The 16910-nt window shown below is 41.8% G+C and overlaps 1 protein-coding gene across 1 annotated transcript in view; it reads left to right on the plus strand.

Annotated features, from left to right (window-relative positions):
• HLCS (holocarboxylase synthetase) overlaps positions 1 to 16910 on the plus strand; it is a 104187-nt gene that overhangs the window by 77219 nt on the left and 10058 nt on the right. Inside the window, exons 7-8 of the mRNA XM_039553512.1 lie at positions 14321 to 14388; positions 15466 to 15626. Of these exons, the coding sequence (XP_039409446.1) occupies positions 14321 to 14388; positions 15466 to 15626 (229 nt within the window). The remainder of the gene's footprint in view (positions 1 to 14320; positions 14389 to 15465; positions 15627 to 16910) is intronic.

Here is a 16910-nt window from a genome sequence, read left to right on the forward strand (position 1 = left end):
GCTAATGAATACAAGGAAATTCAATTAGAGGAACTCTTCAATAACAAAAATAAATGTTCATGTCCAAGGGAGAGATAGAGTGTGATAAATAATCCAAGATGTATTTTATGGTGACTTGCAGGAAATTTTTTTGACAGTAGGGTTTAAAAATAGCATTTAAAATTGAGAACCTGACAATGCATTTCATGATTTTGGAAGCCACCTTGCCTTATGTGATACTGAAATCTAATAACATAAATTGGAGTATTATATAGAAGTTGGAACAATAATAAGTTGGAATAATACTATTATATATAAGTTGGAATATTATATAGAAATGTAAGTTTTATCCCTTGGAATGTGTAATTTGAAGGAAGAGTTGTTTGGGGTTTTTTTGCTATTAAAAAGATTCTGTAGCAGCTTTTAAAAATGGACAGTCAAATACAGAATTTATTTAAAAATACACTAAGAGGCAATAAGCAAGTGTAAGTTGACAATACCCAACCATTCAGTTGCTGCATTAAATCTGAAGGTTTTGGTTGATTAAAAAATTAGATTTTTATCTTCTGGTGTTGCTAAAGCACTGAGGATTTCCAGGTAGTGTCAGCCTGTAAATGTGTGGATTTCCAGGGTGAGAGTTCCACTCCTTTTGTTGCATTTGGCTTGTGCCACTTGGTGTCTCAGCTTTCAGTGTCTGCAGAAGGAAAAACCCTGCTGGAGAATAAAGTTCTCAGATTGGCAGGGGTTTAATTGATCCTGGCTGTGTTTGATTTGGGGATGGATGTGCCAGTTCCTGCAGCCTGAGCGGATCTGATGTGGGAAGGACTCAGAGCTGAGCCCTCGGTGTCTCTCTTGTGTGAGCTGAACTTGTTCATGACAGGAACCCATGTACTGGGTGATGGCAAATTCATTTATTGGTCTTAAAAGTCGGTTCTCTGTGTCTGTTCCGTGTGTGGAGAAGGGAACGGAGCTGGGAAAGGGTCTGGAAAATGCATCCTGGGAGGAGCAGCTGAGGGAGCTGGGAAAGGGGCTCAGGCTGGAGCAGAGGAGGCTCAGGGGGGACCTTGTGGCTCTGCACAAGTCCCTGACAGGAGTTGGTAAAAGTGAAAGGATGAGTGGAACTGGCCTCAAATGGCACCAGGGGAGGCTCAGGGTGGAGATTGGAAACAATTTTTCCTTGCCAGAGTGGTGAGGCCTTGGGATGAGCTGCCCAGGGAGTGCTGGAGTCACTGTCTCTGGGAGTGCTCAGGAGGAGTCTGGATGTGGCCCTTGGGGACAGGCTTTGGGGTGCTGCTGGTGCTGCTGGGGTGGCACTGGGTGATCCTGGAGGGCTCTTCCAGCCTTGATGATTCTGGGATTCTGCCAATATTGGCAGGAATTTTGTGTGTGGGACAGAATAGTTTTCCTGTGATGGATGGACTGCAAAGATCTGCTCTGTGATTGTTGTATTTCACCTGTACTTGGCCTTTGAGTTCCTTTCGTTGAATCATTTGAGCCACCCCCAGTGATACCTCAGAGGCCACCAGGAGTTCCACAGACACAAAATGAAGGTCCCTGACCCAGAATTTACAAATTGTGAATGAGAAAAAGACCCCCAGGGACAGGATGACTCTGGATGTTGGATAGAATGACAGCAAAAAGGGAACACGAGGAGTTTGTATTTGCTGCAATGGAGAGGTTATCCCATAAAACAAGGGTGATAGGAAAATCAGTTTTACAGGTTTATTCTGGGTGGTTGGGAAGGAGTACAGTGTTCTGTTATGTTAGTCTGATGTCCATGGTTGAAAAGTGAAAATTATTTATGGAGTACTTGCAGAAAAAGACATTTTTAAAAAAAATACGTGAAAGGAAAAGTATTTTCCTTCTCAGTTATTTTCAATGCTAAATATATTGTGCAAGGTGGAGGAGACAGCTGCAAATAGTTGACATTTACAACTGCAACTTTATTAATTCTGTGAAGAGTTGCTTGTTAAAGCTCTCTTAGTGGAGAAAAGGAAAGATGATCATTTTTTTCTTCAGTGATCTCTTAGATGCTTAACTCCTTTGTGTCACAGCTGAAGGCTTTAAATGCCATCCTTAAATCTAAGATCTTAAATCTAAGATCTCTTTCTAGGCCAGACTGCTGAGGCTTCAGATCTGCCACAGCTTCAGCACAACTCAGTCCTTTCCATTAATAATTTGGGTGGCAGAACTGAGGGTTTCCCTATCAAAAACTCCTCTTTGTAGGAAGAATCCATAAGGTTGTAAAAAGGTGGGGTTAAAACTCAAAGCTTGCTGAATCAAAGTGGGGCCTCAAATAATCAGATGCAAATCATTAAATAGAGAGAGGGTGGTTTTCGTGAGAGGTTGTGGAAGTCTGAGTGAGCAACTGAAGGGAGGTTAAAAATAAATTCCTGTTGTAGCAAAGGAGGTGAGGACTAACACTGAAATTCATACAAAGGTGCTTAAACGTGCTAAAAATGTCCAGGCTAATCCTTCCAGTTCTACTCAACGCTGGGAGAGCTTCATTGGAGTTATTAGCCCAGTTTTCAGCACCAGGCTTCAAAAAGTGTGGATTTGCTGGGCATGGTATAAAGCAGGGAAAGGGAATGATTCAGGGTGTAGGAAACACGATTCCTTAGATGGGGAGAGTGGGGAATCAGAGAATTGTGTTTCTTTCATCAAAAGAACACAAGAACAATGTAAAGAAACTTTTACCCAAGTGAGGGTACAGGCAGAAAATGAGTGAACATTTCTCCATTTTCAGTGGGTATGGGACAACATTTCAACACAGAAATGCAGATGCAGGAATTTTGCCTTTAAAAATTGCTAAAATAAGGAAGTTTGCTTAACTGAGCTGGTTTTTCTCCATCATTGTGAGTTTTTATGAGTAGGGCAAAGGATCCTTCCAACACTCTGTGACTGTGGTGTGAAATTGTGTCAGACTTATTCTGTCCCTGTCAAAACCAACTTGATTTTGGAATGGGATTTCAGTTTTCTCCGTGCAGCTGGGGCTCATTTTGCCGTGGATGCAAATCCGTGGGAGGTGCTGGAGCTGTGAATTTTTTACTTCACACAAATGTGAATAACTGCAGATTTTTTTTATTCTTCCACATACTTATTCCTTTTATTAATTTCTGACCATTTCCTAGCAGTTTTCTGTGGTGCCTTATCTGTGTCTGTGACTTCCCATTTAAGTCATTCCCCCACATTTTTTTCCTTCTCCAGCCAAAGGAATTCTTTGCTACATAATGCCCTAACCATGGATAAAACGTCCCTTTTTCGTTTAAAATAAAATACCACCTCACAACACCTGCTTTTTTAGAAGTGTGTTGGTAAAGCTGAATGAGAAAGTTCCTTTTCTAAGCCTGTGTTTTCCTTTTGCTTTACAGCAGAGTAGTGCACAAAAAAAAATAGGTGAAGGAGGACCCTGAGATCTGTCAGGAGGTTCAGAAATTGTTTTCTAATTTCAATTATTACTCCATGGGTATTGATTCCCCTTTGTCCTGTCCCTCCATCCCCTGGAAATAGTTTCTTTCCTGTTTCCTGTCAGCTCCTTCAGGCCCTGCAAGGCCACAATGAGGTCAGCCCAAAGCTTCTCCTCTCCAGGCTGAACAATCCCAATTTTTTCAGCCTTTCCTAGACCTAAAGATGGTTTAAAGTGATTTAGAATTAGAATTTGACATGCTTTTTGTCAGTATTTGGAAGCAATTCCTGGGTTTGGTGAGGTAATGCAAGAATCAAAGGCATTTTTTTCTTTGATGCTCTTTGGGATATCCAGACTTCATCCTCCACTATGTGCAGATGTCATCAAGCAGAAAAGTGTCAGGATACCAAAATCCAAGATAAATTTATCTTCTAACCCAAACCTTCTGTGATTCTGTGGTGACCCATCCACTGCCTCTCAAGATAAGAATAATTTGTACAAATTTTGTTGTTTCTGGCCATATTTTAACCTCTCAGAAATAGGAGCTTCCACCTTTTCTTGCTTGTGAAGAATTTGTATTAACAAGGTTACCTGGGGACCTTTGGGGAGTTTTTTTTGCCCACCCTGCCAAAGGAAATCTCCTGATTGGGGCTTTGAGTATCAGCTACATTTTGTGTGAGTCTGTGGTTAAAATCCACATTATGATGGCTGTTTCTGGAGCCTGCAGAGGATGCTGTGGCCAGCAGAAAGCAACTTCCTTATTTTGAAATCCATTCTTAATCACCCATGAAATGAACTATTGGGAGTCTGCCTTCAAGCTGGCACAGCCCAGTCGTGAGGGGTTTTCAAAATATTTAGCAACATATTTGGAAACAGAACTTTTCTGTTCTTCATTCAGACACTTTCGAGTGCTGGCTCTCGCATGAGAAAAGCGCTGTGGGCTTTAATACTGAATTTAGAAATCTTGTGGTTTCTCTTGGCCCTGGGAGGGATGAAACTCTGGTGCTTGATGAGAGCATTTTTTGTGTTTTAATTATCAGATATATGAATACAGAGCCAACTGAGCTCAGCTATTGTGTTTATTGCCTTTCTTAACTCACCATGAGAAAGGCAATCATTTTTCTGGATTGTTATCTCTTAACATGATCTGTGACTTGATATCGGGGAAAACAAAAGCTGGAGTCTCATCTGTTCTTTCTTCACAAGGAAATTCTATTTAGGGACGTTGGATATAATGTTCACTGAAGTGTTTTAAAGGAAAAATGACATTGTTCCAGACAAATTAATTCCTCCTCTTAGAGAACAGCAGCTTTTCTGAATCTCTCTTTTCTTTGAGAAATTATATATGATAAACATCCCATCAGGTCTAATAACACCTTTAAAAATTAATATTCTAAACTTTGCTGGGTCTAATCCCAACAGGTCTAATAACACCTTTAAAAAATTAATATTATAAACTTTACTTCCCAAACTATTTCAAATGATAGCTGCAATTTTAGAGCTCAGTTGCCATTTCCTGAGAATTTATTTTAAAAGAGAATTTCCAGAGAATTTATTTCAGCTCTCACTGAAACACTTTGAAACAAAAAAATACCTTCCCCCCACCCTGTTTCCATTAAATTTTTCCTTGTGTTAATCTCTTACATTATAATTTATATTTACATTATTTACAGTATACATTTCTCAATGTTACACATCTACTTTTTTATTAGAGAAGGATTAAAAACCTGATACTTTGTCTGTGGGAGTTTTTTGATTAAATTCTGGCCTTATTAACGTGGAAGGAACGGGGTGTTTCGATTGTTTTTGCACAGCAAAACGTTCATAATACTTTTTTTTTTCCCCCAAAGATTTCATGTATCACCATTCTTAATGGAAAAAAACCCATGCAAGTGAAATAATTGTGCTTTACCTGCCAATTTAGGAAGCCACAGTTGGGAAAAATTAGGAAGATTTGATTGAATGCCAAGTAATGTGTCCAATAACCACCTTCATGATGATGTTTGTACCATACATGTCCCAAAAATCAGAATATGCAGCAGCATTTTGAACTTTCAAGATGTTCTGTGTGTATTTTTCAATTAACTGGCGAGAGATGAGAATTTGGAAATTGAGGCCCACTTGTTTCACCAAGGAAAACAGAGGTAATGGAGAAATTTGCCTGAAATTTTAGTTAAAATGTCTTTCACATTTAAAATATTTTTTCAGAAAGAGGGTTAAACTAACTGGCAGGACCGCAAGAAATGGCAATGTGAAAACGTGCTGCCTCTTGTTTTAGTGTAGGAAAACTGTTGTGTTTGCCTTCAGAGAGAGGAGGAAAATTAAAATTATTTTTCCATTAACATTGGATTAAGAAAACTGGGAATTTTCTGCATCCTTATGTTTACATGAGCCAGCAGAGCCTCAATTTACAGCAAAATGGATGCTGCAGGCAGAAAATAAATTAAAGCGAATCATGGAAAAAATTTCAAAGGTTTTAGAGGGTTCTCCTCAGTATAAATTACTTCTCTGATTTTAACTATTGATGAAACTTTCAATAGTAGTAAGATAAAGGAAAAATTATTCATTTAAATAAGGAAAATAAATGTTATTACTAATTTTTTAGGTCTTTTACAGTTCCTTAACAAGGAATTGATTTTTTTTGTTGTTGTTGAAATGTTTTCGTTTTTCCCAGTTTGCAAAACTCTGGGAAGGATCCTGGAAGGGCACCTCCCACAATTCTTATCTGTGCTCATTTTAATTTCCGTGACAAATCCAGTGTCTTTTGTTCTACATTAACCCTGTTTGAGTGGCTGTTTGGGAATAACTTCATCACTTCTCTGGTCAAACGTGGCAACTGTTTAACACTCTCTGTGATTTGAGACAGGAAATGAAGTGATGTCTTTGTAAATTGCAGAGAAATTTTCATAAGGAAATGTAATTACCCAGACTAGAAACTGGCCAGAATATCAGTTAAAAGCGTTGTGTTTGCAAAAAGTCCTCAGTTGGCTTTTTTATCTGAGAGGGAGCTAAAGAATGTTGTATAAATTCACCTTCACAATGGATTACTTCTGAGATCCTCGTGTTTGTGATGCCTCACACTGTGAATTAGTGAATCCAGTGCTGATTTAAAATAGATTTGCTACTTTGCTGAAATGTTTCTTGCTCTACTTTATGGGCTTGTTTTGAGGCTTCCCTCTGACAGTGACCAGATTTGAGCAGTCTTAAGGCATCTTGGAATCATGGAGTGGTTTGGGCTGGAAGGGACCTTAAAGCCCATCCAGCTCCACCCCTGCCATGGCAGGGACACCTCCCACTGTCCCAGGCTGCTCCAAGCCCCAATGTCCAGCCTGGCCTTGGGCACTGCCAGGGATCCAGGGGCAGCCCCAGCTGCTCTGGGCACCCTGTGCCAGGGCCTGCCCACCCTGCCAGGGAACAATTCCTGCCCAAGATCCCATCCAGCCCTGCCCTCTGGCACTGGGAAGCCATTCCCTGGCTCCTGGCCCTCCATGCCTTGGGAATTGTCTCTCTCCAGCTTTCCTGCAGCTCCTTCAGGCCCTGCAAGGCCACACTGAGCTCAGCCCAAAGCTTCTCCTCTCCAGGCTGAACAATCCCAGCTCTCGCAGCCTTTCCTCCCAGCAGAGCTGCTCCATCCCTCTGCTCATCCCGGTGCCTCCTCTGGCCTCTCTCCAGCAGCTCCACGTCCTCCCTGTGCTGGTCCCAGGGCTGGGGCAGCTCTGCAGGTGGGCTCTCACCTGAGCACGGGGGCACAGGGCCACCATCCCCCCTCACTGTGGGGTTCTGGGCTGGGGCAGGTCCAGCTCTCACCCACAGCACCCCCAAATCCTTCTCCCAGGGCTGCTCCATCTACTCATCCCAGCCTGGACTGATCACAGGGGTTGCTCCATCCCAGGGTCAGGACCTTGCACTTGGTTTTGTTGAACCTTTTGAGGTTCACACCATCCAGTCCTGAGCCTGGGACTCTGCTGAACGGGGATGAAATCACTGCTAGAAGTGGCATCACCACAGCCTGCAGTGGTCTGGATGTTCCCAGTTCTCCCTCCGTGCTGTTTTACCTCAGACAAGAAGGGCTGGATCTGGTTTTGATCAATATGTTTATAACTTTTACTCCAGCCCAAAGATTCTGCTCTTACCATGTTATGATAAATGTATTTCACTGCATCCTGGTAACTCTTTATTTCTTAAATCTTGGCACTGGAGTTCTATTTCCTAATGAAATCTGTTTCATTCCCATTTGTCCCATGTTCACTTTTGGCTTCAGGTAGCTTTTTCAAGTCAAGAAAGGCTGTGAATTGAAAAGATTACTTATTGGAGGGGAAAAATGAAATAAATTGTTCAAAACAGGACAAGTTTTTGCTTTTCAAATTAAACATTGAAACAAACTCCTAAATTCTCCTCACATCTCCCCTGGAAACGCCCTCCTTTACTGTAACTTTGTGGTCTTGATGATATTCACAGAGAAGCTGATTTACTGAATAAAGAAGTCCTTCAAGTTTGCAGTTTTGGAACATGACCAGTGTGTCTGAACCCAGGTTTCAAATTTTACTGGCATTTTGTTGGCAAACTAATTTTTTGGAGCCCTTTCTTATTTGGGTATGTTTCCTGACACCTCTGCCTGTATGGTACTGTGTTTTAAAATTCTCTTTTTCTTTCTTTCTTTGTAAGAGGAAAAGCCTATAAACATAGACAAAGGACTAATTATAAAAATACCAGGTATAGAAGTGGAGAGACAAGAAAATGACCAGCTGAAAAATGCAGTGAGCAGGGAAAAAATGAGGATTTCATGGTAGAGTTCTCAAAGCAATTCCACCAGCAAAGCATGAACTACTCCCAGGCCTTAATACCATAATTTAAATCAAGCAGAAGCACATGGGTGGTAAAAAAGAAGTGATTTAGTCTTCCCTTCTCTCCCCTGGCATCTTTTGCTGTCACTTCCCCTTTGCCAACAGCAGCTCTCATTTATGGAGAGCCATATGAGAGCTTTGAGCCAGCTGAAAAACAGCTCAGGTGGCTTTGCCCTGCTCACAGCCCTCCTACATCCTGCATTTGCCCTGAAACTGTATTGTTATTATTGCCCTGCTCAAGGATTTACCCCCCCAGCCAAAGGATCTGTGAGTTCCTAACCCACGTCATTCGTTCAGGAGAATATTCCTTGCTGGAAATGTCATGTCTAGTTCAGGACAATCTTCTTTTTGTAGCGTTTATTGAGGTGAGGTACAAGGAACCAGCTGTCCAAGGTTGCAGTGCTTTTTTAGCTTTCCCCGTGGCTGGGATATTGTAATCCCTTTAATGCTTTTTCTCACTGATGCAGGACTTGGGTGTATCCAAGGAGTTCAAGGAGAATTTGACATTAAATGGCCCTTTCTGTGCTAACTTTGCTGTGGGGAGGAAACCCACTAGAAAGTGAAAGGAGCGATGAATTTTTGCGTTAGAACAGAAGAGTGCATTCATGTCACAGGGTATTCTGGCAAATGTTTTTGCCTGCTGGATTTAGGCACAGTTTTAAGTGAGATTCCTGTCATTTAAACCAGCCTCAGCAGGATTAACAGCTGAGGTGTTCTACTTGTCTCACCTGGGGGGGGTCAATCTTCTGTGAGCCCACAGGTAGCACCTGGTCGTGCATAAAATGCCTCATAGAAAGTGGAGGATGGAGAAATGTAAATATTTAGGCTTGTAAGAGAGTGTGAAAATGGCTTTAGGATCCTACCTGGGAGATGGGATTTAGCCTTGGGGCTAAATCACTGATTTAATAGTTACAATGGCTAATTTCTGACTGATTGCGACCAAACCTAAATGTCTGCTGCAAACACCAGAGATGCCAAGTTTCTGTACCTTTTCTGGAGTCAAGAATCACTCAGAACCCCTGAAGGTCTCTAGTCCGAACACTTTCTTTTAAGGAGGATCAACAATGAATTCTGACCAGCTTGCTCAGGGCTTTTTTCAATCGGATCTGGAAAAACTCCACATCCTATTCCAGTGTGTAGTTATCCCCACAGTTCAGTGTTACTCACAAGCTGGATGGATGTGTGTGCCCTTTCCTCCTATATTCCCTCCCTTCCTTCTCTTATTGCTAAAGACATTAAGGTGTTAAATAGGACAAGTCTCAGGACGAACCCCTGAGGATCTGCAGTTGTATCCAGCCCACAGGTGGAATACAGAGCATTATTTTCAATCCCAGAATCCAGACACTTTCTGCCCATCTGGTAGGGCGTCAATGGCTTGGCTTGGATACAGGGGTGCTGTGAAAGAACACCTTGGAGACGTTTTCCCTCTGTCTGGGACTACCCTGCTGTCCTTGGCCACGAGGATGGGAGACCTGGAAGTGCCCTCAGCCAGCACTCTCTGACCCATCCCATCTGCTCTCACCAACTTCACCAAGTCAGGATTTCTCAAGAGATTTATGAGATCAATTCTTTTCTACTGTTGGCGTTTCCTCTTCTCCTTGAGCGCTGTGTGTTTAAAGTCCTGGAAGACTTTGTTGGTGCAAACCTGGGCAAAGAATTCCTGGAGTAACTCAGCCTAAGGTGTATCCACTGAGCTTTAGCCTCAGTCAGCTCTGAGCCCACATTTTCCTTCTTTATTTTTATCACTTTGCAGTAGAAGTTCTTGTTGCCTTTTTTCTTGCCAATCTCAACTATAATTGAGCTTCAGCTTTCCATTCTCTGGACAATATTTCTGCATTCCTCCTTCGTAGCATTCCTTCTTGCTTCCATCTTTTTTTGTACATTCTTTTACGCTCTTGGATTCCCTTTTTAGCCAAACCAGACTCTGTTCATGTCCTTATTTTCCTCAGGATTGTGACAGGGTTATTTTTTTTTTTTTGGGGGGGGGGGGTTTGTCTGTTAAGACCAGTTCTGTTGAGCTCCTTTGCCTTTTTTCAAAGATGCCACCCATAAGATCCCATCTATGAGGTGCCTGAATAAACTGAATCCAGGGTTTGTTCATCCTCAAGACTTTCCCACATGGTTTGATGGCCTTCCCCAGGCTCCCAGCCTGGTGTCACTCACAGAACCTGCTGCTCTGTCACCCACTGGAGTCTGGCTCAATAACAGTGAACATTTATTTTATATTTGATAGAATCATGGAATGGTTTGGGTTGGAAGGGACAACAAAGATGATCTAATTCCAACTCCTACCACAGGCAGGGACACCTTCCACTATCCCAGGTGGCTCCAAGCCCCAATGTCCAGCCTGGCCTTGGGCACTGCCAGGGATCCAGGGGCAGCCCCAGCTGCTCTGGGAAATCTTTTCCAGGACCTCCCCACCCTCCCAGGGAAGGTTTTTTTCCTGATATGTAATCCAAACCTACTCTCATTCATGGTGTCTTCTCCTCTGACTGGGGCCCACCAACCCAGATGATTCTGGGATTCTATGATTTGACTAAAATTAAAAGGGGTTTCTTTTTGTGTTGCTTTTGCAATATTCTCTAAACAATCTATTTGAGAGTGAGATTTTCAGGCAAGGAACTTGAAGGGAAGGGACAAATGTGGCCATAACTCACCCCCTTGTGCCCAGGTATTTTAACATCTGGAGTGCACTGCTGCCTGTGGTAATGCCTTTGCAATACTGTAACACAGCAGGATGCTTTAATGAGAGTTTCAACCTTAAACCCACAACATCAATGAAATTTATAGTTGTTAACATTATTCAAACGTAGTTTCGGGGGTTTCAGTTCCCATTTTATGTTCATGTAGGATGAAAAGTCATTGTGTTGGCTGGCCAGAGTCCTCCTTGCACTTGGAATTTCTATAAAATAATTAAATATTGTTTATTACTCTTGACAGCACTCTTAGTATGCACTACAGAGTGGGGAGGAGGGTATTTGTATAAAAACTTGTGCTAGAACCTCTCTCTCACTATTTCAGCTGCTTTAATGTTCTTGAATGCCAAAAGTGCCTTGCTCACATTTTGGAAAATACCACAAAAATGTTCAAGAAAAGGAAAAATTTACATTAAATTCCAGTATCATCTTCTGTGATCATAGAGATGCCATCTGATATTCTTCCAGATGGGTAAATTTATCTTCAGACATTTCATGTTTCCATAATCTTCTATCTTATTGTGGTCTTTGGAATTAATACACAGAGCAAGACAGTTAAAGAGCACAAAAAAAAAAGAATGGAGAATTTCTTGAGGGAAAAAATTTCAGGGGGAAAATGTGGTGAGCACTGTGATTAAGCCACTCTGCAGAAAAACGAAATTGTTAAGTCTGCAACTGATTAAGTTGAAAGAAAAGAAGGGAAGTCAATATGTAAAAAAGTGCACGTACAGTTAATCTTTCTGGTAAGGAAAATCCAAGTTGTTTCTCCCAGAAAAGAAAAAAAGCCCCACCAAACTAACAAGCACACACCATTTACAGAGCTCTGAAGTTGGGGTAAGGCAGGCAGGAGGCTGTGGGAAGATTTTTATTATCATTGGCTTCATGTTAATTCCAGCACCATCTCAGGAAGCAGTAAAAATAAATCTGTGTGTCTCTTGCTCTATCAGTCTGGGAATTAACAACTTCCCTATGTTGTGTCCTTTAAAGAATTTCTTCATGACCCCTAAAAGTCCAGCCTCAGTCTCTCCATGTAATAAGTTGTTACCTGCTGCCAAGTCTCCAAGAGCTGCATCATCTGTTCTCTCAATTGTATCTCTCTGGTGTAGAAGCCTGTGTTTTGGATTCCTAATTAGCTTCTTTCCCGCTCTGTTTATTTTCCTCCCCTCATGGCAGCACATGAGGGGTTTTTTTTATTTTTTTTTCATTATTTAAAAACAGATACGTGAATGGAGAAGCAAGAGAAATCAGTGTGTTCCAACAAAGCCTGTAATCTCTTCCTAACTGTGCATCCAAACTTAAATTAGATTTTCATGTTGTAAAACCATGGACTTGGTGTTGTAATCAGGCTGCTCCCAGAAGACAGGGCTGAAGCCTCCTGAGCTTTGGGGGATTTTCTCCCTGAGGGGCCGGAGCATGTCCAGAGAAGGGAACAGAGCTGGGAAGGGGCTGGAAAACACATCCTGGGAGAAACAGCTGAGGGAGCTGGGAAAGGGGCTCAGGCTGGAGCAGAGGAGGCTCAGGGGGGACCTCACTGCTCCCCACAAGTCCCTGCCAGGAGGGGCAGTGAGGGGGGGTCGGGCTCTGCTGCCGTGTGCCAAGGGAAAGGAGGAGAGGAAATGGCCTCAAATGGCACCAGGGGAGGCTCAGGGTGGAGATTGGAAACAATTTTTCCCTGCCAGAGTGGTGAGGCCTTGGGATGAGCTGCCCAGGGAGTGCTGGAGTCACTGTCTCTGGGAGTGCTCAGGAGGAGTCTGGATGTGGCCCTTGGGGACAGGCTTTGGGGTGCTGCTGGTGCTGCTGGGGTGGCACTGGGTGATCCTGGAGGGCTCTGCCCACCTTGGTGATTCTGTGATTTAGTGATGAGAAGAGGTAAAATTTCCTGCTAAAGGTGGTGGATAGGTGTTCCTGGTCTCAGCTTGTTATCCACGGTGTGCAAAGGACACAATTATCAAGGTGTGTCTCATGGAAAGTGACTGGCAAAGAGATTTTCTGGGTGTTGGCCTTTGATGGCATCTCCCTGACTCAAGAATAATGTGGGAAAACTCCTGCTGGTTTGTGTGTCCCTGCCCATGGCAGGGGGTGGAACTGGATGATCTTCAAGGTCCCTTCCAACCCAAACCATCCCAGGATTCTGTGATTTGTCATTAGCAAAGGCTTTTGTGATCCAGACTTTGCCTGGGCCTCCTATAACCTGCAGTTCTGATCATCATGAAAGCGAGTCAGGCATTTGAAAGCTGCTCTGAAATCTCTGGGTTTCTTGCATTTTGGTGCTGACACAGTCCCAGGAATTGCTGATGTCCCATTTTTCAGCATGTGGGTGGATGTTTGCTCATCTTGTCACCAGCACAGACATTGTGTCCGTGGGACACTCACAGCTGGTCCATGGCCTTCCTCGATTGCAGAGCTTGAAACGCCTCCCAAATCCATCTGAAATTCAGGGGAAATCATTTTCAATGGTACTTTTTTCTCTGATTTGGGCTGCTCTTACCCCCGAGACAAGATTGCTTTTATAGGAATGAACAACATCACGTTTGTGCCCGTGGGAGAAGCAGATTTGTGGGCTAGACATCACTTTTTGGGCTTACCTCACAGGCAGCATCTTGAATGTGTTTTATCTCTTAAACAACTGGTCCTGAAAACGTGAAATGGAGGAGGATCATGGTACAGTTCAGATCTGTTTTAAAGTGGCTTGAACAAAGTTCTCACAGTAGGGTTTTTTCTTCTTTTCTTTTTTTTTTTTTTAAGTGTAGCATTGACTCATTTGGTGGTGTTAAAGTGCACTTTCTACTTATCCCCAGAGGAAAGTTAGTATTCTTTTAAGTGAAACTATTTTAAAAGCAGAACACAAGCCTAAAATAAGCCAGTGTTCTCTAGAGCTCTCAGAAGGTGTAGATTTATTTACTGTAGTTAAATCATAATTAGTTCTCAGGGGATAGTGTATCTTTTAAACTGCTTTATTGCCACCATATTGGTTTTCTAAATAATCAGAAACTGCTGCTCTTATATTTTGTAGTATGAACAAAAATTCCCTGTAAGTAGAAACAAATGTTTAGAATTGCTGGTTGTCACTTGCTGAAGATGGGGACTCCAAAAAAAGGAGCACTTCAGGAAAAAGTGAAGAAATCCAAAACCTGTGTTATCAGCACTTAAATGAGCTATGGCTCTGACTTATTTCAGTCTAACAGATACAATAATGTTTTACATTATCATTTTTCAGTTAATCTTTTTTTAATATTTAATGGGTTTGGGTCAGGACTAAATGTTCACTGAAAAAATGGAGGTGCAACGTTAACATAAAATATTACCTGATATTTAAGCCTTGATTTTCATGAATGTAGCTTAGTGTTGCAGCTGATAAGCATGTGGGGTTTTTGGTTTTTTCCCCTAATTGGCAGGTTAATGTTCGAGTTGCCTGAGGAGATGGGTTTAATAGCAGTGGCTGTTCGACAAACACAAGGGAAAGGTGAGTAAATTTCCTTATTTTACTAATAAATGTGTATTGAAGTCACGAAATAGGACATTTTAAGATGCATTATGAGCATTTTTGATAATATAATCCATGGAATAAGCATGTCCTCTTCTCCTCCTGCTTAAACTGTGGATTCAAGCTCCAAACCCAAACGTTAACAAGAGACCAAAGTAAACATTTTCAGGATGTTTGGTGGCTTTTGCAGAAATGATTTAGTGGTCTCCTGGTTCCTGCCAAGAAAGTTTCACCAGTCACGAAAACTGCCATCACTACACTCCGTGTAACGCAAGTCAGAGCTCCAAATTAAAACTAAAACTGGGTTAACTGGAACAAGACTGGGGCTTGACTTGCTCTGAGATTGAGTCTGCAGGACCTGCCTGAGCAGATAAATGTAAGCAAGTCGTGTTTCTTGCCCAGAAAAATGCTGGCACTTCTTTGAAAGCCACATTTATTCTACTGGAAGAGCAGAGTGTGTGGCCCAAGAAGCTTTTCCGAGCACAAATCCATGAAAAGATGATCTCCTGGCTTTCAGTGCAGGATGGTTCAGAGTGTGGATGCATTTCTGGATGCACACAGAGCATCTTCACAAATGCTTCTCCACTTAACCAAGCAAGATCTTTTGAAATGTGTCTGTTAGCAGAGACCAGGAAAATCCTGGAAGCAGGGGATTTAGGACATGCTGGGAAATTGAGTAGCAGCTTGTACACTGGAATCACAGAATAGAATTACAGAATGGCCCAAGTGGAAGGGACCTTAAAGATCATTTTGTTCCACCCCCTGGTTCACCTTCCACAAAACCAGGTTGCTTGGAGCCCCATCCAACCTGGCCTTGAACACTTCCAGGCATGGGAATATTAAAAAACTTCCAGGTTTTTTGAAGAAAAAGCTTTGCACTTTAACCCTTTTGCTTTCAAACTTAGTTGGAAACTTCATTAAAGGACTTCTGCTAGATTCTTGGATGGATACCTTTAAATCTTTCTCTTTAGTTGTTATTTACATTCACAAAGTGATCTCTTTTTATAAATATTCTTTTCTTGAGTTGAAGTTACCTTTTCTCCTCTCCCTGCCCAGGTCGTGGTGGAAATGTTTGGCTCAGTCCCGTGGGCTGTGCCCTGTCCACTCTGCACATCTCCATCCCTCTACATTCCAACCTAGGCCAGAGAATTCCTTTTATCCAACACCTGGTGTCCTTGGCAGTGGTAGAGGCAGTCAGGTCAATACCAGGATATGAGGTATGTCCTTCTAATTTATCTCAAAAATCCTGCTTCCATTTTCATTAAATTCAGATTTTAGCTGTGTCTTTTATTTGCAGAAGGCTGAATGCATAATGCAGCATTCAGCACCGAGATAGTGGTAAACTTCACCTTGCTAATGTTTGATTATTGATATGTTTGAAGAAATCTCATATCCATAAGTTGAATATTTTTTTACTGAGCTGATCAAGTGAACTGCACTCATAATCTTATGAAACTTAAGCCTCAATCCTTGGCAGTAAAGAAAAAGTCCATTTTGCTTGCCCAACAGCAGAGTTAATTTGTTTTGATTTTGAAGGAGAAGGAGGAGGAGGGAAAAATGAATAAAACTGACAAATCCCTTTCTGCTTTTTTGTTGGTGCTGTTTCAGTGGTCACTTTATCCCTTTTAAAGGATTTTTCCAACCCTTGTTTAAGGTTGAAAAACTGATTTCTAAAGCAAGAACTTAGGAGAATTGCTCTCGAGAGGGAATCAAGTGTCCTGTCATCAGTATTAAAATGAAGAACCAGTCTTCTTCATCACCTCATATATCTCCTTTTTAATGTTACCATTTCCTAATATTTGCTAACTATAAAACTTTGGTATTTTACAGAAGTAGTTAACTAAAGCATATGTTTCCTATATTACAGAAAATCAATGACTTATACACATTTACACATGAACTTTATTATAGTGGCACCCAGTAGCTTTGCTGGAGTTTAGGGTCTGTCAGCCTTTCTATTAAAACCTTCGAACTTCAGTGCTTCATAACCTGACTGTAAAACCAAAATGCTTCAGGCTACAATTTGCAATATAAAATATTTGGCTGGAGTGGATAATTTGACCACTTTAAAACGAAGGGACAAGAGTTAGTTTTATAAAATGCGGGGCTGACTGGGGAAAGGAGCTAATTTATGAATAGAGGTGGTTTTGCTTCTGTGTGCCTGCCCTGGTGTAGTGTGGCATTTTTTAATTTTATTCCATTCAGGAGGAAAAAGGTGGGTGAAGTACCAAATATTGTTGTAAAAAAACGTGGATCAATAATGTGTGTACTGCGCTGAGCTTTGGGAGAGTAAAGAGCTTTCTGTGACCGGGACAGATCTGCTGAGACTGAGGGGACATCAGCCCTTGGCAGGGGGGGAAACCAGAGTTAAGGGTCTGGATTCAAATATGTTACAGCAAGAAAATTCAAAAATTTATCAAAAACTTGGTGCTTAAATTTCCCCTTTAGACTCAAGTACTGCAGAGCTTTTCTTTATGTCCATGTCATGCCAACTGCAGCAG

The sequence above is a fragment of the Corvus cornix genome, chromosome 1, assembly GCF_000738735.6.
Source record: "Corvus cornix cornix isolate S_Up_H32 chromosome 1, ASM73873v5, whole genome shotgun sequence".
NCBI lineage: Eukaryota > Metazoa > Chordata > Aves > Passeriformes > Corvidae > Corvus > Corvus cornix.